Consider the following 25,679-nt stretch of genomic DNA (forward strand, 5'->3'; position numbering starts at 1 on the left):
TTCCCAAGATCAGAGCTGAGGGCAGACTGCTGTGATGTCCTTACTTAAAGCTTCTTCCTAGAATAGCCTCACACTGGTTTTTGACGGTAGTAGATGCTAAATCAGGCCAATGCCAGTACCTAATTTACCAATTCAACCCAACCCAACCTTCACTCAGGCTGGATGCTCTGCACCGTGATTCAGATTGCATACACAAGCTTCCTAGACTGGACAGAGCTGGGCTGCCTTCTGCTTAATGCACTCCTATTCAACGTCTTGCCAATATCTTGTTGCATTCACACTTCAAAAAGTTTTGAAATCACGAGGCAGGTTCCATTGAACTATAAATTATTGTGATTAGTTACATTACTTGACTTAGAATCCATTAAAAAAGAAATTTCCACGTTCATGTCTTTTGTTATAGCAAACATTGTTTTGTAATCAGCAAGATAATACTTGGAAATGAATTTTGTACACAAAGAAATTATAACAGACTTTAAAGAGAAGGAAAATGTGTCAAAACCTTCATTTAACTTGCCAAAAGCAAGAAAAAGGATATTTCTATGTAATTCACTGTTTCTGAAGTCACATGTGATAAAATGCGTGATGCCAAATAGCTGTTTTTCACATCTTCTACCATATGAAAAGGTGAAGACATACCAACATTTTCTATTCTGAATATTCTTGGGTTTGTTCCAATTAGAACAGAAGCTACATCCTTATTCTAACTATTAATCAGTATTTGCCCTTCCTTAACAATTTTAAACCTAAAATAGAGAACAAATTACACTGCAAAACTTTGCAGAAAAGAAATAGAAAACTTTCTAAAAGGAGGAAGGAGGGGAAAAAAAATCCAAGACTAAATCTGCTGCCAAGGAATAACCAAGGCATCAATCCTTTGTGTTCTCCTGCTCCTAAGACAAAGACAAGCAAGAGTAAGTTCAGTCTCAGTGTTAGACGCTGTCACGCTGATTTATGACACACAGCGTACACTGGTCCTCCAACATGACATATTGTCCACGAGAGATTCAGCACAAACAAAACTTCTTTCCTTAAAAAATATTGCCCAAACCAATTTAACTTCAGTTCCTTAGGTGAAATGCTAATACCTTCTCCACTGGGCCACCCAACCTTCTTCGGCTGATTTTCCATTTAATTCCATCTCCTTCACAGAGAAATAAACAGGACAAAGCACTTTTGGTATAACTCCTGTCTTTCACTATATTTTGCAGTATGCTATCATGTTTAACAATAAATTTTTTTTTCAACAACAAACATAGGAACTGTATTTGAATCAGAAATAATTATGGGTAAATTTTCAGTTCCAGAGATGCAAACATACCACTTTCTTTTACAGCAAAAAGTCCTGTATGTAATGAAATATTTCATTAAGAACTTGGTAGGGTCTGTAGTAGGCAGAAAAATGTAGTTTAATCAATTTGCACAAGGCTGCTAATTTTTGTGGATTCAGAGTAATTCTAGGAAGGAGACTGGCATCGCAAGATACTTCATTTCACAAAGTGCAAATGTACTCTCATAATTACAGAAAATAGCATTACACCATATATCAAGATGCATTATTGAGAAATTTAAAGGAGCTATATAGAACAAAAAGCCAAGTGAAAAATACTTTTGAGGAAGTTGTTAAACTGCTCCATTTTTGCAAGGCTAAAGCTTTTCATGAGTGGCAATTGTGAAAACATGTTTATATGACTCTTTATTCAACAGAAAACCTGTAGGAGAAATGAAAATCAAGTGTGGATAGCTACTGAAGCTGAATACAAAATTAATATATGCTTGGAATTAGAGTAGACACTACAGGGTCACTATCCTGAAGGACAACAGAGGAAATGGCTGTATTTTCCTTAGGAAGTGAAGCAGAGCCCACCCACATGGTGGACCCTCCGGCCACTCGCTTCAGGAAGATGAGGTAGTGCTCAGGCTACACAGATTCTGCTTGCTACTTTTGCTCATTTAAGGAAATAAATTACTGTTTAGTATCAAAACTTCCAGTCACAGCAAGAAAAGTGTAAGGAAACCAGGAGGTTCTCGCTATTTTTTGACACTGAAAATTCTCCCACATTAGTGTAGCAGGCAAAAAAACTTGTCATTTTTATGATACTGTAAAACCGCACTAGAATCAGAGGACAAATGTTTTCCATGCTGTAATTCCTTCCTTTAAGACTGAGTGGGAGGAAATCAGACCTTCTGAAGGTAAAACCGAGATTAAGGATAGGATTTTTGTTTTCAGAAGTTAAGTTGCACACATAGCAAATGAGTGTCGATAGACAGAGCCAGAGGAAAATATAGGTCAGCCGTGTCCTTGCATGCCACAGAAAGGGGTCTTACACAGCCAAAGCTACTGATACAGCAGCCCAGGACTGGGCTTAGAAACAAAATCCTGGCAGCTGACATCCATGAGAGGAAGAGATTTTATGAGTGCCTTAAAAAAGTTCAGCGACTTTTCTGACAATTAGAAATCTGTATTACAAAAGAAGTGATTTAAGCAGGAGCTATTTATAGCTAATACATTACCAATGATATTCTTGAAGACCAATCTCTGATACTGAAAGGTAAGGGTTATCCATGCAACTCGCCGTCCAGGCACTGGATGTGAGTTAATTCAGTGGTAGCAATGAAAGATGCTGGGTTCAAACTTAACTTCTAATGCAAGAGCCCAATAGTTTTGAAAACGTTTCATACAACGCACATATACATACATATGTATGTATAAAAGAAACATTTATGCAAAGGAAGAGTACAACGAAGTATTACATCAAAACAAAGCATGAAAATAAACTCTTTTATAGTCAGACACAGTCAAAATTAAGAGAATAAATACTGTTTTAATAATTCACAGTCAGATGGTGGACAAAGATAGATGAAAGAGGTTGCAAATACTTTGTGTCAGCCAGTAAGGACAAGAACATAACTTGAAGGAAGGAAAATAGGTGAAATACGGTAGCATTACATGTTGTTTATTCAGAAACTTTATTGTATACAAAATTATTGCTCTGAGAACAGTTACCTAGGTAAAAAAAGTGGACCTTGTTTCATTACGGTGACCTGTGATAAGCCATGCTACGTTGCTCTTCCTTAGGCAGAGTTCCTCTGACACAGTCTAAGGGCATTTTTGGACCACAGAAACTTAGCTTGCCAAATGTGAGCCAAAAATTGCCTAGAGAAATGGCTACTGAATGTGAACGAATCCAACTTCAGTCCGCATACTACTGTGTTGGTTTTCTTTGTGGTTTTTTTTGAGGAATTAAAGTGTGAAAAGCCCTGGAAATATCTTAACAAAAGGCCTTTCCTGAACAGACCTTTCCTAACAATACAGATTAGAAAAGGGGAAAGATCACCCCCCGCCCCCCCCATCTCTAGCCCAAGCCCAGCTTTGCCTCCTAAGTGATAGTGACTTCTACAGTTAACAGCAGTCTCCAAGCCCGTCCAATCTTGTACATTCTAACAGTGAGGTTTTAAAGCCTACAATTTTGTAAGATTTTCACTTTTCAAAAGAAATTTGACACATTTTTTGCCGATCAAAAAAATTTGCTCTCTCTGAAGTGCAAGTAGGACTAAACCAGTCATTTTCTATGAAAAGGTTACCAGAAATTCATACATCTTCACACCTGCTTCTAAGAGATCTGATCTGTAAATGCACCACTGCCCTCCTTTTCCCTTTCGTTAAACTTCTGTATGCAATTTCAGGAACAGTACTTGCAATTGTAATGTGTAAGGTGTCTGTATTTCTCATATTCTAGACTGAACACCAGAAAATGTCATTAAGAAAAAATTACTCATTTTAAAGAAAGCAGTAAGTTTAAATTTTAAATATGTTACATTTTTTTTCCTGCTATGCCTGCCTTTACAAAGGCTCCTAATCCTTTAAAAATGTTTGCTTAAATACATACTGTATATATAAAGGGAATAAACTACTTGCTATGATATTTGTCCTTAGCAGGACTGGGTAAGAGAGAAAGGGGGAGGAAGGAGAAGGAGGGAAAATCTTGACAGGAATATATATTAGAGCAATCAATGAAAAGATAATCCTTGGAATTCATGAGTCTTTAAAATAAGATGCATTTTCTTGTAGTAATCCTAAAAACCTATAAAAGAATATTCAAGCAATAAACCCCCCATAACTCATATTTAACCTTTCAGCATGTAGAACTACATATTAAATAGCTTAGCAACTGCATGCTGTGTAAGTGCATTCAAATAAGAGCAGAAATAGAAAAATGTAAATGCTACACCTCTTTTAACATGCACTGCACAGCCAAGAACATCTGCCAGCTGACCCCATAATCCAATCGGCTGTTCAGAAGCAATCATATCCTTAGATAAGAGCTGCACAGCTTCTACATGCAATGCCCATTTTCTTTAAGAGATGGAGCAAAATGTAGTTAGCCAGCTCTTCAGCAATTTTCAAACACTTAGAGGTACAAGACGAAAGTAATTCAACATATTACATGGATCTGCATTAAAATACTGTCATCTCTTCCCCCAAATATTGTAATTCATCTTTTAATTTCACAGGGCAACAACACAGAGGAAGTTTAAGGATGAAGTGACTATATCAAATCGAGTGATTATATCAGAATACCAAGTGAACACAGCCCACACAAACTGTCACTTCTATTGGAAAATAACAAAACCTGGAATGAAAATCTGGAAGGGCTGAACCTAGTCCATTGAATGTAATAAGAAGTAGTAAAGCGGAATGAATTCTCCTAACTCCGAGTCTACTTCTCACATTTACTGCAAAAGGAGTGGACTGCTTGAGAGGCTCTGCAGGCAGGGGGGGATGAAGACATCTGAAGGAGTGGCTTCGAGATACTCCAGAAGAGCCAAAAACTCCATGGAATTAAAAGCATAAACCCCACAGAATATCATGCAGTAAAAGAATGTGTCATTATCTCTGAATAAAATTAAACCTCTGCTAAAAATTTCTGTCCTAAATACACAAGCAACCTGCACTACACTGACTGAACTTATCTTAGGACAGTCTTTTATGAAAAAGATTATGTGATTCAAATAATTATTTATATTCATCACATAAATTGTTTTGATCATGCAAATTGCCCCTCTCTCCAAAGCTTTGCTAAAGTATTTGTACTGGCAGGACACTGGACATGGTGGGAAACGGTAAGAGAGACTTGCTGAAATAGTGTTTCAAGTAACACTCTCTGTAGTTAAATTTATGTCAAATATCTGAAAGACATTGAAAAAAAAACCATACGGGGGTCTGCCAAGAAGCCTAGAAAACACCCTTCACAAGAAAAGGGTGAAAAGATTATTTAGCTTAATGAGAAAAAGACACAAACTGACTGAGGGCTTTAATTATAAGACACTGGAAAATGGAGGATTCTCCAAAGTGATAAGCAATAACAAGACCCAAGCTCAGAAGCAATAATTAAAAAAAAATACTAGAGGAAATAATAAGGGAAATCTACCGGCAGCTAGAGTTTATTCTTGGTTCTAAGTTATCTAACGTCTTTATCAACTGCATAAAACACAATATAACACAGTAGCCAGTGAAAGATAGAGCAAATCTCAGCACCAAGGTGATTTAGCTTTCTCACATCTGTTATCAAACAAAAGCAAGTATTTTACTGCAGGTATTTAACCCAAATTATATAAAAATAATTAGGATGGCACATATTTATATATAAAGAATCTATAGACCTTTGCTCAAGGATTTAAACACCACCCAGACCAGAGGAAACAGAAGACAATCTGCCTTGCAGTGGATTAATATGTGTCCAGCTTAGCTAAACAGCAGCGCGATCAGCTAATTTAGTTTACCATCTGGGTAGGCAACTTGTGCATGCTGCAATGTGCCTAAGGACCTCAATGTTTCTAAATCAGTGCTGGAAGTCAAAGTCCAGTGGGTGCAGAGCAAAACTCCTTCCAAACTGTGCAAAGAACTGAGAAGTGTTTGAGGAGTTAATGAAGAGAATCATGCACACAATATGTGTAAATGTGTGCATATCTGAGTGTACACATACATACATATATATACACACACTTTCCTTATTAGCACAATTTCTTCTTATCCTAAAAGGTCCAAAATATATAGGATCTGATCCAATCCTATAAATCTAAATTGGAAAAAGGTAATCCATTGGTGTGCTAAAACAGCTAGAAATAGCTTCTGCCTCAATCCAAAAAAAACCCAACCCTAAAACAAACACAAACCCAAAACAAATCAACAAACAGAAAACCCACCATACCTAAAAATCCCAGACCTTAATGCAATTCTAAGGTGTCACTACTAGAGCCCGCAATAGAAAGCCCTCTAATGAATTCAATGGGTTTTAGATCAAGATGCGCGTTCCCAGTAAAGAGGCAAAAAGTACCAACCACGTTTATATTAATACCAGCCGTGGCACTTTGCAAGCACTGTGCACTGATAAACTGTACAAAGACATAATTTCCAACTTTAAACAATTTCCTTCCTTTAGTATCTTCTGAAAGGCTTTTGAAATTAGCAAATCTAATGTGTGTGGGAATAGGCAACACTTTATAGCAATAAGTTTACTTTTAATGGAAGTAGTCTGCTGTGTCTATGGGTAACAAACCCCAGTATCTTTTCATTACAAAGGAGCTTATTGTTACCATACAACTTACTGTGGGATTTCATTTTGCCTCTTTGGTGATCTGTCTGATCTATTAAGAAAAGCACTGAGGTATGGACAACATACACTTTATTGCAGTTTTATATTTTCATAGTCCCTGCTGCTTCTGTTAGGCTGCTGCCTATGAATTTCAAATAGTAATAAGGAAAAAGAAAAGGAAAAAAAAAGTATTTACCAAGTTTCTCACCGGAAAAAAAATAAACTGTGAAGAAAATGAGGCAAGTTCAGAATCAAGTGTTAGAAGTGGTGCTGCATCCTGGGACACGAATGCTGCAGCAACGGTAGTACAGAAAAACAACTGGATCCACCAGCTCTAGCACCTACAAGCCACTACACAAATAAATCTTTGTATGAATACTATTAAAGTACTACTACACATACTATGCAACATATTTTTACAGATATATATATATATTCATAACATATATATGAATTCCCTTCAGCGTGACTGTTTCTGTCCTATTAATTAATTTTCATGGTTGAATCTGAAATAAAGGAGAGGCAAAACTAAATAGCACTTCATCAGTGTTAATTAGTGTTGAGAATTAATCAGCAAATGTAGGAAATCACTATTAGTTTTGCAGAAATGCATACAGCATTAAGTAGCATTTAAATAGATGCCGATCTTTTTTTAAGAGTAGCAATTTAAAGATTATTTTCCTCTGATGGGATACTTCAATATTGAATATACAGAGATTAGTATTCAAGAGAACTTGTGTTGTGTTGAAGGGAAACGTTGCTAAAAATAGCAATATATATTTAACAAATGTTTCTACAGCAACCATAGTCTCAGAGAATTAAGAAGTTTGAAAATATCCATGACGTCTGAGCTCTCTGATGTCTATACACTGTCCAGGTGGGATTATTCGTCCATGGCTTCCTGTGCTCTGGGAGATAAAAATTTCTTCCTATAAGAAGTACGGTGTTTCAGGTCAAATTCTGCTGTTACATGAGCATCTCACCCTCAATCCTCAAGAAGTTCCGAGGATTGCCTACAAAATCTGACACCAGGTTTGATCCCAGAGATAACTCCTATTTTTAATTTCTTCACCAGCACAGTACCTTTTGATCACAATTAAAAATACAGTAAGCACAGAGAGATTTCTGTTGTTTATTTAATGCTGCTCACCTGGTTCTTGAGATCCAGCTTTGGGCAGGGACGACCTCCATTGTAAGGCTTCTCCTTAAGCCACTTGGATCGGACTTTCACCCCCGGTCCACAAGAAGAGCTGCAAGGGGACCAACTGGACCAATCGCTTAATTTGCAATCAAACGGGCAAGGGACCATGCAAGATTCTTCAATGTAACCTAAAGCAAAAATGTAAGAAAGGTTTTAATCACTGCACCTAATGAACTCCTATCCTCTGATGTCTCACTGCTATCTGAGTAATCGACACAAAATGAGAGCTTCTTAAAGAGAAGACATTTGGCAAACTGACAACGCCCTCCCAACGCAAGATTATGATATTACTTGTAAAGAACAGCAGTGACTAAAACTAATTTCTGCTCGGTTTAGTCCAATGAAGGCCATGATAAAACTGACTCACATAAAGGACACACATTGGCAAAAGTATCTGTTGTGAAGCTGGTGGTCACCAACATCTTCCCCATGAGATTGTGGCCATAACAAATTCTGGAGAGCTAAGTAGACAGCCCAATTTTGTACTCCTTTAGTATTATGCTAGCCATCTCCAGAGCGGCACAGGCGATTCAGAGGCTCTCTTCCCAGCAGACAGAACCAGAGGACAGTGGACGCACCAGAGCAGTGTTCCTGGCAGCTCCCACATGATGCGTGAGGGACCAGTCTGCAGCCAGCCAGCTGGAGCAGTGTGGGACTCGTTCTTGGGAGAAGCAGATGAAACCTGCTTCCTACTTCTTTCTGGTAGTTCTCTTTATACATCTTTCCAACTGTTTTGCCTATTCTGTGTTTCATAAATAGCATTTCAAAGCTTTGCTTTCACCTTATCCTGTCTTGACATAAAAGTCTGTTGTCGTTTAACCCCAGCCAGCAACTAAGCACCACGCAGCCGCTTACTCACTTCCCCCCCCAACCAGTAGGATGGGCGAGAGAATGGGAAAAAAAGTAAAACTCATGGGTTGAGATAAGAACAGTTTAATAGAACAGAAAAGAAGAAACTGATAATAGTAACACTAATGAAATTACAACAGTAATAATAAAAGGATTGGAATGTACAAGTGATGCACAATCCAATTGCTCACCACTCACCGACTGATGCCCAGTTAATTCCCAAGCAGCGATCCCCACAGGCCAACTCCCCCCAGTTTATATACTGGGCATGACATCACATGGTCTGGAATACCCCTTTGGCCAGTTTGGGTCAGCTGTCCTGGCTGTGTCCTGTGCCAACTTCTTGTGCCCGTCCAGCCTTCTTGCTGGCTGGGCATGAGAAGCTGAAAAATGCTTGACTTTAGACTAAACACTACTTAGCAACAAGTGAAAACATCGGTGTGTTATCAACATCCTTCTCACACCAAACTCAAAACCATAGCACCGTACCAGCTACTAGGAAGACAATTAACTCTATCCCAGCTGAAACCAGGACAAAGTCCTCCCAAGATCATCACCTCTCAAAATCAGAATACCAGACATCTGCAGGACCAACACCATCCTGAATTAAAACCTGATAGGTTTTCTCAGGGAAAAAAACAAGGTTCCTCCATACAGGCACAAGCCCGCAGCTGGTTTAGCAGCTGGCATATGGGAAGAGAGATTTTGCAGAGCCCAGCACTGGCTGTGGAGCTCCTGGTGTGTAGAAAGGTGGTAAAGGGTGTCCGAACCCTCGGGGTCTCCAGGGAATTACTGGCACCAATCTTGGGTCAAGCAGTGTGGAATAGCTTCTGCACCTTCCCGCCTACCGTGCTGCATTCGTTCTCCTCAAGTTTCTATTATCTGCTTGTCATGTCTGTATGTAGTATTTTAATTTAAACAAAAAAGAGATTTCATGTTAGACCATGAAAGTCAGTGGCTGCTAAGATCAGCCTTTATTACAGGCAGATTTGACCCGCTGACAGCTCCGGCAATGACGGTCATGGAAATAACTGAATTTCATCTCTACCGTATTTCTGATGTTTCTCATTTTTCTGCCCTTTCTTTCTGTTTGGTTTTCATTGCACTAACACTTCCTCTATATTCCTTACCTTCAGAATACCAAATTAGCTCATTGAACTACTCTTTTATGAAGGGTTTCCTCACTCTATCAAGGTGACAGTCACTGCAGCAGGGAGGAAAAAAACCCAACCAAACAACAAAACCCAGAAAAACCCAATTCAGAAGCAGCTGCCCTCCAAAACCCCCAGACAACAGCCCCAAACAACCAGGAAACACGGAGGCTGAGGCACAGAGATTATTCTGGCCCAGAGCTGGATTTACCGTCTCTGCCATGCCCGAACTTGCTGCTGCTGACCCAAACCAGGACCACGTTACATCCTGAGCATCAACCCACAGCAGCAATACACCGCTTCCCTCCTGATCTTCATGCTGAAGTCAATATCAACAAAGGTTTCAGACTTATTTAGGCATCCCCCACCAGAAAATATCCTCCTTCTAGAAGTACAAAAAAACCTGATGTTGTTTTTGTAAACAGCACCTTAAAAAAATGCTAGAAACAACAGTAGCTCCCTCCTTCAGTTCAACAATGCTCTATTTCTTCTCTCTTTTTCCTTAGTGATGGTACTGTTCCCTCTTCCTTTACGGCGGCCACCGCGTAGCCTGACAGCTGCAATCATTTCCCCAGTAACTCATGCTGTAACTCTTCCCTAAAGCTGCAGACCTGTCCCCATACGGTATGCTCTGGTTTTCTTTGCTACCTCTTATCTCTGTATGTTGCGTTGTCTTTTCCTTTGCAGCTCCAAAGCCACTGGAATTGGGTATCTTAATTATTTCCGACCCAATCCATTACAGCGGTGTTCACATGTTTGAAATATTTCAACTTTGCATGTTTTGTATTCTCATCTAGGTGAGATTACACCCATGCACACACATATACAAATATTTCCAAAACAGACTCGCTTTTTTCCCCCAAACGAAACTCCCAAATATCTCACTAATATTCTATTCCACCTGCTTAGGCTGCCACTCAAAGCAATTCATAATACATTATGATAAGCAAAAGAAATTTTCTCATGATAGATTTATGAGAAGCATTTCTTAGGCAGTTCTCCAAAGAGTTCTGTTCCACCACCATATGAAATATTATTTTTCCTTGGGCTGTGTGACAGCCTAGGTAATTAACTCTCAACAGAAACAAAGAAAGTGCCTTGTTTCAAAGTAGGATTAGACAGAGGGGTTATCAACTTATCAGTGAAGGCAAAATGGGCTAAGCCTTTTGGCAGTTCAAGACCTACCTCTATAATAAAAAGAAATATAAGACAAAAAAAGAAATATAAGACAAAAAAAGAAATATAAGGAAGACGAAAGAAAAGTTACAATAAACAAAACTAAAGAAACTTAATTGTATTACACCGCCAGGAAGTGCTGTGGGGATCCCTCAGTGAACCACAGAATTTCTAAAGATGTCCTGTTGCTAAGAGGCCATCTCATTACTTTTTGAGTTTCCTTACCCATATTTCTAAATTACGTTAAGTATAAACAAATAATGGCCAGCTAATAGAGCATTAAATTACCATACTGCCCAGAGGAAGCTAATTCTCCATATTGAACAATGCTACAGAATCAAAACGGAAACATTCTTTCCAGCTCTTCTCACAGGCTGCCATTATTTCTTCTATCAATCACTTGAGGTTAATCCTATGCTGAGATACCCATGGACCAAAGATGTCATTCAACAAAAATTTTCCTCCAAAAATCTTTATGTGATGTATCCTCTCTGCTCAGACAGAGAATGCCTTTATGGCTATCTTTTTATGAGAGAACTAGTAAATAACATTGTACTCAGCTCATCCATTGCCTATAAGAATGGGATACTTGTTTTCCTCTGTAGGAGCCAAGCAATGGCTTGCCATTGTCAGGGGGCTGAAAAGGCTTCAGGTTGGATACAAACAATAATCCTGGTATCGGCATTCCTAGAAAACTTGTAGCATTGCCATGGTGCATCATACAAAGCAAAAAAAAGGAAACAAAACAAGGGAGATATGCTATTAAAACAACCTATTAATAAAGAATACTACATTCAGGCTATTATCCAGAGAAATACATCTTACCATAACAGAATATGAATAAAGGAAACAGCATAAACACATTTCTGAGTTATTGTCACTCAGCTTGGGGAGACCAACTCAAGGTTGAGTTTACACAGCTGGTTTTGTCAGTGTCATCCTTAAACATCTCACTCATCCACCACATCCCCCATTCTTCTGTCCTCTGCAGAACCTGGGATCAAAAATTCGTTGAGTTTCCAAGACCTTCTATGGAAAAAGATGTCCTCCTCTCCCCAGCCCTGCTCAGCCTGCTTTTCATGTGTTCTTATATTATTTCTTGAAGCTTCCTTTAACCCTTTTTTTTCCTAATTCTACAAAATCTCAAATACTGTTAAAATAAAGCTCATTTAATTTAGAAACAACAGATGAGAGCCTCTGTTCTGTCTGAACCAACAGCAGGTTCCTGAACACCACAGAGCTGGAACTGCACACACGGATGTCGCAGGAGGTAGCGGCAGAAACACCAGTGCAAGGGATATTTAAGTAGGCGCTTTGAAACATACGACTCGGAATAGTCCTGAATTGGCAGGAAAAATCGAGCTGGATGATCAAATAAGCCTTTTCTATGTTTAAGTGCTATTGTTTTACTACTGAGATGCTGCCAATGTAATGGGATGAACAAATGCATTTACCTAGGCTACACAGCTCTTTTTACTATTATTTATTCATTAAGAACAATGTGCTTGTTGCTCTACAAGCCACAAATGGAGTCTCTTCCCTAAAGTGTCTATAATAAACAAAGCACCCACAGATTACACAGTATGTACTGGGAAGGCTCAAACACATGACGTAGCAACCATTACTCATCTCATTTCTTCTGTGCAGCCCAAGAGACAAAACAATAGCAGGTAGATTAATAAAGTGAGGATGATGGTCTGGTAGGTGTCAGAGGTTAAGGCTCAAATACATGGTGTAAAAACTGTTATTGTCTCATTTTTGCTGTGGAACCCAAAAGAGCTAAAGCAACAGGAGGTAGCTAGATGATGGGCTGGTGGGTGGCAGCAGCACAGACGCATGAAGAGGCTGTGGATTGCACTGCAGTGCTGGGGGGGAGTTTTGCAGTAGCACAATTTCTTTTCCACCTACACAAGATGCCGTACGTATCACCCCAGACACAGCCAGCGAGGGGCTGCAATGTCCTTCTGTGTCCCCCTCTATATTCACAAATGGATCATGGTGGGAGAAGCAGGCGATTAGTAGGTTTGCAAGCTAACATAAGACACTGGCATCCACCTGATTGTTGCACTTCCAAATGACAAATTTGCTGCGGGTGTAAGGTCTGCACACAGCGTTAAACAACAGTGCCAACAGGATTTCAAGAGGCTGACTTAAAAGTGATTCGAAAATAAACAACATTTCTCCAGCAGCTTTGGAAACAGATGCTTCTAATTGAATTGGCTTTAAACTCATTTGTAACCTCTCTAACATTTTTCATCATTTCAATTAACAACTTCTAGTGGTTCTACCCTTGTTAGTAAACCTTGAGGTGCTTCATAAAACTCAAGGTCATTACTATGAGAGGGACAATTCTGTGCATCACTGCAACTGCCACTAGTAATAACACCACTAATTTCCCTTGGAGTCTACAGGATAAAAGAGATCACCCTTTAACAACCAAGGCAGCAGCAGAGTGGACAATGACACAGAAGAAATGTTTTAATTACACAGACCAAAGGTAGAGAAAAAAATTGATTCATTTTGCAATTAATATTTACATTCATTTGGTTACTGACTGTGAAATATGTAGAATAACACCAGTAAATCCATGTGGTGCTAGAAGTCTAATAGCTAAAGACTTTGTAAGGGAGACCTGGTGGACCATGGCACTTGGTGGGCCAGATTCTGCTCAGCTGAAGCTTTGGGATCTCCTGCAAAGCAAACCTCATGTTTTAACTCAGGTTAAAACTCAGCATTGAGCACAGACTGCAGTTAAGAGACTGACTCCACCAGCTGATCATAGCTCTATGGTTGGGGCTTTCCCAAAGCGCCGCTGATAAGGCAGACAGTGGCGATGAGCCACATGGCATGACCGAAGGCTCCAGAAGCTTGTGAGCTACAAGGGGAGCACCTCATCCTAAGCAATCCAGGTTCAAACATTAAATCCTGCTTCAGGGGAGAACATTATTAACTTAAGGAAACTAAGCAGAGTAAGTCTGGGAGTCTTAAAGCTCCTAACAACTTCAGCTGCATCTGAAAAGGACGTGATATTGCCATGGAACAAATGTTTAATCTTTTTTTTTTTTTTTTTTAATACACAAGGATTTGAGAGATTTTATGCATTATTAGTTTGCTAGCTGGGAAATTTAAGAGATAATTGAATGAATACATTCAGCAAATGCACTACGAAAAAATCCAGCAAAAATAACTTTCACATCAAATATTTTCCAAAGCTCAAATAATGGACGCTTAGCTAATTTATTCCCACTTGCTCTTCTCAACAGAGGCACACGCTCTCGTTATCTCATGGCAGACTGATTATAGATTCTAAATAGACCAGAGAGGACTTGTAAAGAAAGCTGGTAAGTTTAACTCAACATTATTGTTATTGAAATTCACCCAAAGGTTGGTTTTATTGCTCAATTTCACAGTCTCTATAAATCCTGACGAGGCGGTTGGGTTGATGCTGACTTTGCATTACGATTCCTAATTTCTTTTGATTTTGCATTACAGTTTTCTTCCTTAAAGAACTTGCAAGCTTACACTTTGAGTTACATACAAACCATAACAGTTGATATATTTAATCTTTTAACTAAATAAGGAAATCTCCATTAATTAGCACACTCCTTGTAACAGATTGCAGAACAAGCTGAGAACTCTTCCAGAGAAGAGAGACTCATCTGCTGCCTTCTAAGTGCAAATAAATAGTGCAAATAAATAGGACTTCACAGTGTACATTCATCTCAAAGGGAACTTTCTATGCAGACAGGCAGAAATCCACTGCACAAATCTGTCTGGGCTCCAAAACCAGCTGTGGAAATAATTCCCGCTCCTCCTGGGCCTGCTCCCCTCCAGTGAAGGGCTGGGCTGGCTGCTTGGGAGCCCTGACGTCTTAAGAAAGTCCTTAATCAAATAAAAAATCATCCACTGGGATCAATAGCAGTTAGGGTAGTACCTCAGCCGTGTTTTTCTATATACTTTGCTCATCACCCTGCCACTGGGAAAATCATCTGCTCTGTCCAAACACAACCAAGTAGCTTGTTTTTTCTTTATCAGTGTCCTCATCCTCTGTATATCAGGAAAGAAACTTGTCCCACTGTACTTTATTATGAATTGTTTAGCATATATGTTCTTCAGGCTACTCAATTCATAGTAAAAGCAGACTTTTAAAACAAACCTGAGATTGTGTTTACTTTTTATTATTATTATGAGATTTATATAATAAAATAAGGGGTTTTTTTAAAGTCCGAACACACTTTCGCAACACATCACAAAGACAAAATTAAATTGTATGCAGATCATCAAATTCCCCTCCTTCTCCTACATCTGACTTCTCTCAGAGGCCCAATTGCACAATAGCTCCAAAAATAGATGTACATTGCAGAGTGCTCTGAAGATCAATATAGACTTGGGCAATTTGGACCAGGCTGGAAGCATCTTCCAGAGCCAAGAGTCCATCACTGGGAGAAAGCTGCCGCCAAATGTCACCAAAAATATCTGCCCCCATCAGTAAATCATATATTGCCTGAAGGTCAATGGTTTCAGGCTCTGCTGGAACACACTAAGAAACTCAATTTCAGAGTTTGGGGCCCTCTGCGGAGAGCATCTTTCTGCCAGCTTCTAAAGATACAGCATTAGGCACTGTCAACACAATATGCCACTTCATTTCAGCTGCCAAGCTACGACCCCAAGACACAGACAAGCCTCATTCAGACAGCTTCCCTCAGACAACAACACGGCGGTTTCCATTTTACGGAATGGGAAACACTGATGCATTTCCTTGTATCCCGATAATTAGCAAGTATTGTGCATTATAATACTGCTCTTATTTCAGACAGAATAAAGCGACAGATGACTCTGCAGAAGGAAGGAACACAAAGCTATTAGATCCATGTGCAATTAATATTATCAAGAAAGCTCACGACAACATGAAAAAAACCCTTTTTTTTTTTTTTTTTTTGAGATGTACGTTCCTAGTACTTTAATTTACAGACTCAAGAGGCATTACCAAGTGTAAGGGCCTCTGTTCACGAGCAGGTCACACAGGCACTGAAAAGGCAGGGAGAAGCTTCGGAGCCCGCAGCAATCTCTGTAGCCTCCCTCCCCACTGTCACGGGAGGCGAGTGACACAGTGACCTCTCAGATCAATACATTTAAATCAATACACTGCCTCAATTCCTTCTCGTCTCATCGACGCTAAATGAGAAACCTAACTACACACTTTAATTATACTGGCACTGTTTTAAAGATGCCACTAACCGTTATCAGCATTAGGAAGATCTGTGAGCGCTTTTCCGAAGGCCAGGTAGCTGCCGCGAGGTCCAGCCTGCTCGGATAAGGAGTTTCACTCCTGCTATCAGAGGTCACCTTGCTGCAGAGGCAGGGATACCTTCTTAAATAAAGCTGTACTATAAAAAACATCTGATGGAAACAGGTTTTTAAGAAAGGCAACAGTTCTGGTTTTCCACAGCTTAGGCACAGGGAGAGCAGCACAACTCATTTAGATGATGGAAAACCTTGAGATGGAAATAGGACATTTTTGTGACGTTAGCAGGCCCCAGCACAGAGTACTGATGTACTGAATTCCTGATAGACTTTTGTTTCAATTTTGCAGCGTGACTTTGAGCACTCTGGTTGTGTAGTTCAATCTCCTCTGCTGGAGGACTTCAATGAATTCAGACAGAAGCAGAAAGCGATGCAATCTTGTTAAATAATACGATTTTTAATGGTCACTCCTCCATGTTACCAAATACAAATGAGATCCAAGATTTCATAGAGAGAATCTCTGTCCGTAGTGAGGGATATTAGAAGTTTTGCAAACCAGGCTCTCAGCAATTTAATTTACACCACCCTCATTTGCAACCCTTGGAGGACAGAGATTTCAAAGTATATCTCAGACCCAGGAAACAGACTAAGGTAGCATAAATTCTCAGTTACTCATCAATATCATTATGATAATCCTTAGAGCAGACTGAGCTGAACTTTAATTTTATCCACGTTTCCTAATTCAGGCTCATTTCCTCAAATCTTCTAAATTCAGCTGTTGCTATGTTTCTGAGTTGGTCTCCCAAACTCTTTGATCAAGCAGACTACATCAGGCACCTTAAAAGACATCCACTACGTGCCCATCTCCCCCTGTCATGCTAACTTTATCACTGTATGCAGTGCTCCAGCAAACTCATTGCCGCTCAGGCAGTCAGCTCATTTTATTCAGACACTGGCCTATGTGTAAAAACTGGAATTCTTCTTTTTGTAGGACTCTCGTTCCATACATGCAGAAACACATGATGTTGCTTTTGAAGATCTGCAGAATATGTCAGATGTGAAACCCTTTAACTCTCACTGAAATCCACTAAACACCTACTATGTCCACCTGCTACAGGGCTCCCCACCAGCAGTAAAGATATGAAACTGTGACTTTCCACTTAAAAATTATTTGTCCTCCATTTATTTGCCTGAAAGTCCTACTCATCAGAGCTGTATAAAAGGCAATCAGGTTAAAAAAACATTGAAAAATAATTAATGAAGAGTCTTAGGCTAAAATGGTATTTCTTCATACTTCCAATATAACATATTAAATGGAATGACACATAGGGAGAGAAAAATGTTAATTCTAAATCTATCTTTGTATGATCACATTTTATTAGAGCCTTGCTTCATAACAGGCTGTATTTGTGACAAATGCGTTATTAAGGCCAAAGAGAGGGGCCACATTTCAAAGAGATACCCTTACTGTAGCCTACTGCAGAAATCAGGGCAGTAGATCGCCCAGTGCATTAACTTGCTATCAAAGCTCTCCTAAACCTCCAATAGACTATTTCTACACCGAGTTACTATTCTACACTAAAAACGTTCCCAACTCCCACGGAAGAGCTTTAATCAACCTGTCAAAAACAGAGAAAAACTGACTGAGCCTAATAATGGAGGCAAAAGGCACAGACATGAGCAAGGGTGGACAGAGGTGGTCCGGCAAGTGGAGGCTGATGGTGATCGTCAAACACACGACAGACTGTTTGAGGTTAGTAAAAAATCATTCCTTCACATAGTCTGGTACTGCAGCCTCTTCAAAGGGGTCATTTTATGGAATGCAGCAAAAAGTATAAAAGAAATTTGGGCAAAGACACACTTATAAAGATTTATATTTAGAGCCAAGGCATAACAACAGACATCACTATGACTAAATGCGGCACCCACAGAGGATGCTGCTCAAATTGCTAATCCTCTAAATTTTTCCTCATAAGATGCATGCTTGCTTTCTGTAAGAAGATAAAGATCTAGAAGAATGTGCATTTCTACAGACTAATGCCTCAGGGGAAGTCTTACCTTGCTTTAAATAAGCTTCTTTGATAGCCAGTTTGACCCACTCAGAAATAACTTTTTTGATGGCTGTTTACCTTTGATTCTGTTGCCAGAAAAACAAAGAGAACAGCAACGTCTGAACAGTTGTCTTGTGATCCAATTTCATTTGATAAGTCTTTTAACATCCAGAAAGAAGAACTGTGGCCAACTTTTCTTATGGCGAATAGATTTTGGAAAAAAAGGAAAGGAAAAAGATAGGGAATAAATCAATGTTCTTTGAGCACTATTATGAGAGCAATATGTAAAAATCCTGTAGTCAAACAAGAAATGGAGGGCAGGTCCTTTACGGACTCTGTTTCTGTGCTTACAGCTCCCCTGGCAGCCACAGCTGTAATTAAGAGTGTCACTGCACACCCAAGGAGATATGTAGAAATGTCAGAGAGAGGTCCAGAGGAGAACCCAGCCAGGATTTTGGGGCTAAATTTAGAAGCTATTTAGCTTTGAGATAGCAGAAAACCGTCAAAGGTGACAGTGGCTTTGAAGAGTCCCCAAGTGGGGACACAAAGGTAGGACAGGCCTGTCTACCGCTGGCAACACCTTTTGGCCACCCGTGATCCAAACCCAGATGTAATTCCCGTGCCAGGGGATGGGATGGGCAATAAGGTGAATTTTTAGCTGAAACTTTTCCCCCAAGCAGTCTTTGAAAAGCTTTGTCCTGGTAAGTAACACAGTCATTTTTCTGTAATAAAAAAGCCACAGAGAGATATACCGCGGAGACACACAGGAGAAACAGGAGTATTGTAATATTTAATGAAAGTCAAATGCCAAAAGAAGGGTAGGGTAATCTGAACACTGGGTCTACATGTTATCATTAACCAACGGTGTCAAGACCACCTACTACTCCCACAGTGGAGGCATCCCAAGGCTGTCATGTGTGGGGTCTGGAGCTGGGAAGAGGACAGCCTAGGCAGGGTTACCCATGTTTCTTGTAAAAGAAATGAGGCTGTCAAAAATGAGGCCTCATCCATAAGATGTTTGTAGGATGCTGTTTATGGAAGTACAGAAACCACTTAAAACTAAAACTAGTTGGATTCTGGAATTAATGGTTTGTGCTAATTTCATTGAGACTAAGACTGAAATTAAATACTTAGGAATATTTTCAAAAACACAGGTGAAACTTCTGTTCAGAAAAGTTTCTATTTCTGAAGATTTTAAAAAAAAAAATCAGAGATTTCTGAACCAATTTCCTTCCTCCAGATATGGAAAAATGTATACCACAGTAATTGCCAGAATAGATACACTTTCAAAAATAAACAGGCATTTATTCAATGTAGCTTTTCCAACTTCTTTTTTCCAAAATTGTTACCTTGTAGGAAAGGTAAGTTTGCTATCAGTCCAGGATAGACTTGGCTCACATTTCCTTAACTTATTAAGCTCTGCTTCTAGTTTTTTGAGCTACAGAAATATCATTTTGCAGAACGATTATTAAAATCTAGTGATCAAAAGCTACCTGAAAATAGTTCATTTCCTCCTACAGTGATGCCGCAGGGTTTCAGAGCAGGTCCTTGTGTTGACTCACACGTAGGTCATTCAGTGTCTACCAAGCTGGTGGCCAGGATTTTCACATAAGGGAGCATAAACCCCAGAGGTAGAAAAACACCGCCCCCGGTAGAAAAACAGCACTACTCTGGGCTGACCTTTCAGAAAATCAAACTTCATGAGACTTCCTACTACCTGGTTTTCAGCAGTAGGAGTTGAAATTCCTGATCCAGGACCTTTGCATACTGTCCTAAATCTCTCAAGGTTGGGGACACGGCTGATCAGGACAGAAGCAGCACTGTCACTGCTGGCACACACCGCCCTGATGTGCCTCGGAGCAGGGAACATCCTTCCAGCAAACACAAAATCTATGAGTTTTCACATCACCAAAATTTTTAACCTCTCCTGGTGCATCTGTTTGCTAATCCTACCCGTTTGGGATTAAAGCTGACATTTTCAAGGAGTGACCTTGCCAGCGGCATTCCCAATACAGTGTTAGATCGACCCAACTGGGAAGAGCTGAGTGACACCCCTGCATCAGCAGGTGCCAGGGAACCCTCTGAGCATCCCAAGTCCTCTTTGATTTGTCCACCCGCAACTAAACCACGTACAACAAGACAATGCACTGTTGAGAATAAGGAGGTATATGAGCACCCCTGCTGTGCCCTTCATAAATTTAGAGATAATTAAAGCTTTTTAAGGTGACTGTAGGTTGAAGCTAACCGCTCTGTGATTTAAAGCCAGGATCTATTTGTCTGTTGTGTCTTTCTTCCAGGTTCCTGTTGTTGCGAGCACAGCATAATTTGAATAGTATAAGCGCTCTTCATAAATTCCTGTTTTCCATAAATTGCCCATCGGATCAAAAGCAGAACCTCTGTGCAGGAGCACAGAAATCTCGAGCCTTTGATTTGGAACAGATGAGGCACCCTATGTTCCTCGAAGATTAAAAAAAACCACCCTGTTGGCACAGCACACAAAAAAGAGAGGCAAAGCAACTACATGAAGTAATTCAAAACAAAGGAGGTGGAAATTCAAAAATAGTACGAGGAACTCAGATGACAGATTGAGAAGCGGATGAACTGCAATTAAGAGGACAATTTCATGTCCAAAGAGGATGCTCCAAACACCAGCCAGAGAACAGAGACCCTCTGGACTAGCAGTGAGTTGAACATAACATAAACCATTCTTCTGATGGGAAGACAAATTGAGGCAAATTATCAATTACATTTTTGTAATGTAGTTAGAGATAGTTACCTCTATCCATAATTTCATAAGTGTATTTCCAAATTAAAGGAAGGAAGAGTGAACCAAATCCAGGAAAAAAGAATTAGCTCAATTTGGAAACTGCAGGTCACTCATTTCTTGAGCTTATTGAATGAGTGATCAAGGAAAATGACACCACCACTAAAATAAAGCAGTAGACTAATCACAAAAGCCAGTCATGAAAAAAAAAGCTACAGTGCGGTTTTTCTGGACATCAGAGAAAAGGGTTGGTATGGAAAGGCTAAAATTCAGAAAAGTCTGGGGCTTGTATTTTTAAGCTTGTCATACCTAATGATCACAAGCTAACCCAAGTTTAATTGCAGTGAAGACAGGTAAATTGTCAAGGTGTGACCTGTGTACCCACTACAGTTGACCCAAAGTATTCACACAAGCTGTGCTGGGTCAGGGCAGAGGTCCCTCCAGCCCAGCTCTTGGGTCCCGGCAGAAGGAACCATAGACACCAGGCAAGTAGTGCATTTCCATTAAGGCACAGCTGGAATGCTTTTGTCTTCTCTGGTTTTGGACCTGGGGATGCTCTGTATGCAGTAACTACAGCACTGGGGAGAAAATCCATTTCCTGTTGAGAAGGTATGCTTAAAGGGTTAATATATTTGCAGATAATAGGCTTAGGAGAGTTGGAGGCTAGACTGACTGCTGACAAACACAGATGAGTAGACTAATGGTGTTTTGATTTGGGTTTTTTCCCCCCAAGTTGCAAATGCAGAATTGCTCACAAAACTCAGCATAAGATCCGGGCCTCAGACCCTGAATCCCGCTGAGCAGTGATTAATTTCTGCATTAGACTCAAACTCACAGAACACACACTTGATAACTATGATACATTTGCATAGTAAATCACATTGACACGAGTGAACTAAACCCTACTGAACTGGTAAGTTCAACAGCCAGGTTTCAGCCAGGGAAAGTGAAAATCATTGCTGTGACAAGGCAAGAGCCCACAGTTTGCTCTCTAGAAAAGCTACAAACTGACCTGTTCTATTCTATACCATTTTTATTGTCCTATACCTTGCACTGCTGGCATTATCAAGTCTGGGACAAACTTAAATCTACTTCTAAGGCAAAATTTGCATCCTCACATCTGTCTTTCTACATTTTGTAAAAGTTCCTCAAAAGGACCCAGCAAGGAAGTGAGGTCTGAGTCTTAAAACTTCCCACTTCTGTCCTGGTTCAAGGGAAGGAAGGAAAAGCACTGTCCTGCAAAAGGAAAAGAGCAAGAAACAAAGAGAAGTCAGAAGACTTGAAAGAAATAAGAGGAACACACTTACCCCTGCATCTCATAAAGCAAGAACAATGCCTAGATATCACAGTGATTGGCATTCAATGTATAAGGCAATAGCTTAATTAGCCATAAATATGGTCAGCTAGCAAATGTTAAAAGGTCACCTGATACTAATTGTGAACAAGACAAACCGAGCTGCTTAAAAAAAACCTGCCATGAATAATTTCTCAGGGCTTAGCAATTCTGCATGCTTCTGTAATTTGCTCTTCTCTATTATGGTTGAAAAACATTCTGCTAATTATTAATTGGATAATGATTTGTTTCTATCACTAATTCAATAATGTGTTCAGAAGTGCATTTTGAAAGCTCCCAGCTCTAGAGACCATAAATATCAGGCTTATTGTGGTGGGTTGACCCTGGCAGGATGCCAGGTGCCCACCAAAGTCACTCTATCACTCCCCTCCTCAGCTGGACAGGAGAGAGAAAATACAACAAAAGGCTCACGGGTCAAGATAATGACAGGGAGAGATCACTCAGCAATTACCATCACAGGCAAAACAGACTACTTGGGGAAACTAGTTTAATTTGTTACCAATCAAATCAGAGTAGGATAATGAGAAATAAAACCAAATCCTAAAACACCTTCCCCCCACCCCCCACCCCTTCTTTCTTCTCAGGCACAGCTTCATTCCCGATTTTCTCTACCTCCTTCCCACCAGTGGCACAGGGGGACAGGGATGGGGGTTACAGTCAGTTCATCACACGTTGTCTCTGCCGCTCCTTCCTCCTCAGGGGCAGGACGCCTCACACTCTTGCCCTGCTCCAGCATTGGGTCCCTCCCACGGGAGACAGTCCTCCACGAACATCTCCAACGTGAGTCCTTCCCGCGGGCTGCAGTCCTTCAGGCACAGACTGCTCCCACGTGAGTCTCTTCCATGGGTTCACAAGTCCTGCCAGCAAACCTGCTCCAGCCTGGGCTCCTCTCTCCATGGGGCCACAGGTCCTGCCAGGAGCCTGCTCCAGCGTGGGCTTCCCACAGGGTCACAGCCTCCTTCGGGCATCCCCCTGCTCTGGCGTGGGGTCCTCCCCAGGCTGCAGGTGGAGATCTGCTCCCCCGTGGACCTCCCTGGGCTGCAGGGGGACAGCCTGCCTCACCATGGTCTTCCCTGCAGGCTGCAGGGGAATCTCTGCTCCGGCGCCTGGAGCACCTCCTCCCCTCCTTCTGCACTGACCTGGGGGTCTGCAGGGCTGGTTCTCTCACTCCTCTCTCCTGGCTGCTGTTGTGCAGGTTTTTTTCCCCAATTCTTAAATCTGTAATCCCAGAGGTGCTACCACCATCGCTAATAGGCTCAGCCTTGGCCAGTGGCGCCACCGACTTGGGAGCCGGCTGGCACTGGCTCTGTTTGAGCCGTGGGGAAAGCTTCTAGTGACTTCTCACAGAAGCCACCCCTGTAGGTCGTCCCCCCCCCAAACCTTGCATGCAAATCCAATACACTTATCTCCACTTGAATGCTCTGGTTGAAACGCAGGTTCTAAGTGATGTAAGTGGAACCTGTGGAGCTTTCTGCCCACTTTTGGGCACTCTGCACCCAAAGTCACCGAAATATCCATGTTAGCTGGAGACCGAGGCAACACTACTTTCCCACTCACCTTGCAGGGAACAGAAGGTGTTCTACACTGGGTAGCAATTCGGAGCTTATACATCCTAGGTATTAAACAGGGGTCTGGCTGGAGATTAATAGTTCACCCTTCGGGGAACTTATATGGGGCATCCAGAAGGTGGGAACGTTTCACCCCTCCTTTACATCCCGCTTCCAAACCTAAAGGTCTTCAGAGCACTCTGTAAACAGAGCGCAGGAGGAAGGGCATACGACGGGGCTCTGCTGTACGGTACTGACCACCCCTCTGGCCTCTGATACGGGTCCTGTGCCAGGGCCATGCTGCAATCATATCTGCTCAGATAAAAAGCTGAAGACAAGAAAGGTAACAATAATACCCTTGAGCTACCACTCCCTACTACCTCCCTAAGAGAAGCCAGACCATTAAAAATGCCACATAAATATCACTGACAGGAAACAGGCTTCAAGGTTATTCAGAAAAGCCCCACGCATAGACAACCTCCTCTTTTTAATAGTGATAAAAACCTTGAGTTTTTCAAAAGAGCAAGTCATGGCACAGGCAAACCCACCTTTCAAAACCCAACAGCTCCCTTTTTACAGAAGAAAAGGTAATGTTGTGGGGGAAACGTATAGCATTCCTCCTTCATGGGCCACAGAGGCATAATCAATTGGTACAACAGCACATTGTTGAAACACAAACCACGGAAAGCTGCTTTATGAATCCGTGCAGCCAGCTGGAACAGCCATCAACAGCTGTGAGAGGAATGCACTCCAGGACTGAATCACTTCATTAGGGTGGGGTTTTTTTCCTTTTATTACATGCAGCTCAGGCTGCTGATCCTTACCCTGAAGACCCTCCGTAGAGCAGCCCCACTTCTTTCTCTTCTCCCTTATATACTCAGGAACACTAATGGTTCCCACTGTATTACTTACTCTCCTCCTGAGACATCATTTCTTCCTCTCCCATCATATAGCTCACCAGCAGTCTTCCAACCCGCTACATCACACTGTGTGGTGTCCTAAGCTTTTTGACTGTAAGTCAGAAAGCATTAGTGGTTTGGGGGCAGCATGGGTAAGGAATTTGCCCCTAAGATAAGGGCTTTAATCTGCAAATTGATTTAGCGTAATGATTGCAATGAACTGCAAATCATGGAAACTGGGAGAAAATATCCAGATCGAATGACATTTCCTGCTTGCTCTACTTCTAATTCTGCCCTACTTCTGTGTGATACGGGCTACTTGATTATATGTGAAATATAAGTGGACAGAACTACAGCCCAGAGCCCCAGCAAGCAGTGACACTGGAATGAATATACGTGTATCAATTTGAGCTTGAGACTGGCACAAAATTGCAAGGATGAGACCACTGGCTGCTGAAGTCATGTGTACTTGGCATGAGCAACAGCAGGTGACATCACAGGGTGTTTGTAATGAAATACGATTATCTCAAGAAAATTCCTGATTCCTTCAATGAAAACAACCATACAAACCTCCAAATATAGTGAAAAGGAATAATAATTTCTAAACAAGTAAAAGCTGAAGTAGGATATACCTTCAAACAAAATGCTGATTGAAATATGCCTTCTCCTAAGCTTATACTTCTATGGGATTTTCAGAAAAATAGAAGAAATGTCTCTGGTATTCTGACAGCATAGCCAACTTCAGCCCTCTTCTTCATTTCCATTGTAGAAAAGCCAACAGACCCTTATACTGAGGAAAACCTCAGTATTAAGAGTAAAAAGAAGATATTCGAAGAACAGTGTTCAA

General features: G+C 40.8%; 1 protein-coding gene across 3 annotated transcripts in view; it reads right to left on the minus strand.

The window, feature by feature from the left end:
* Window positions 1–25,679, minus strand: part of THSD7B (thrombospondin type 1 domain containing 7B) — a 336,992-nt gene that overhangs the window by 77,625 nt on the left and 233,688 nt on the right. For all 3 annotated transcript variants that reach the window (XM_069780784.1, XM_069780785.1, XM_069780783.1), the window contains exon 16: window positions 7,747–7,925. In XM_069780784.1, the coding sequence (XP_069636885.1) occupies window positions 7,747–7,925 (179 nt within the window). The remainder of the gene's footprint in view (window positions 1–7,746; window positions 7,926–25,679) is intronic.

This window comes from Haliaeetus albicilla, chromosome 4 (assembly GCF_947461875.1).
Source record: "Haliaeetus albicilla chromosome 4, bHalAlb1.1, whole genome shotgun sequence".
NCBI classification, from domain to species: Eukaryota; Metazoa; Chordata; class Aves; order Accipitriformes; family Accipitridae; genus Haliaeetus; species Haliaeetus albicilla.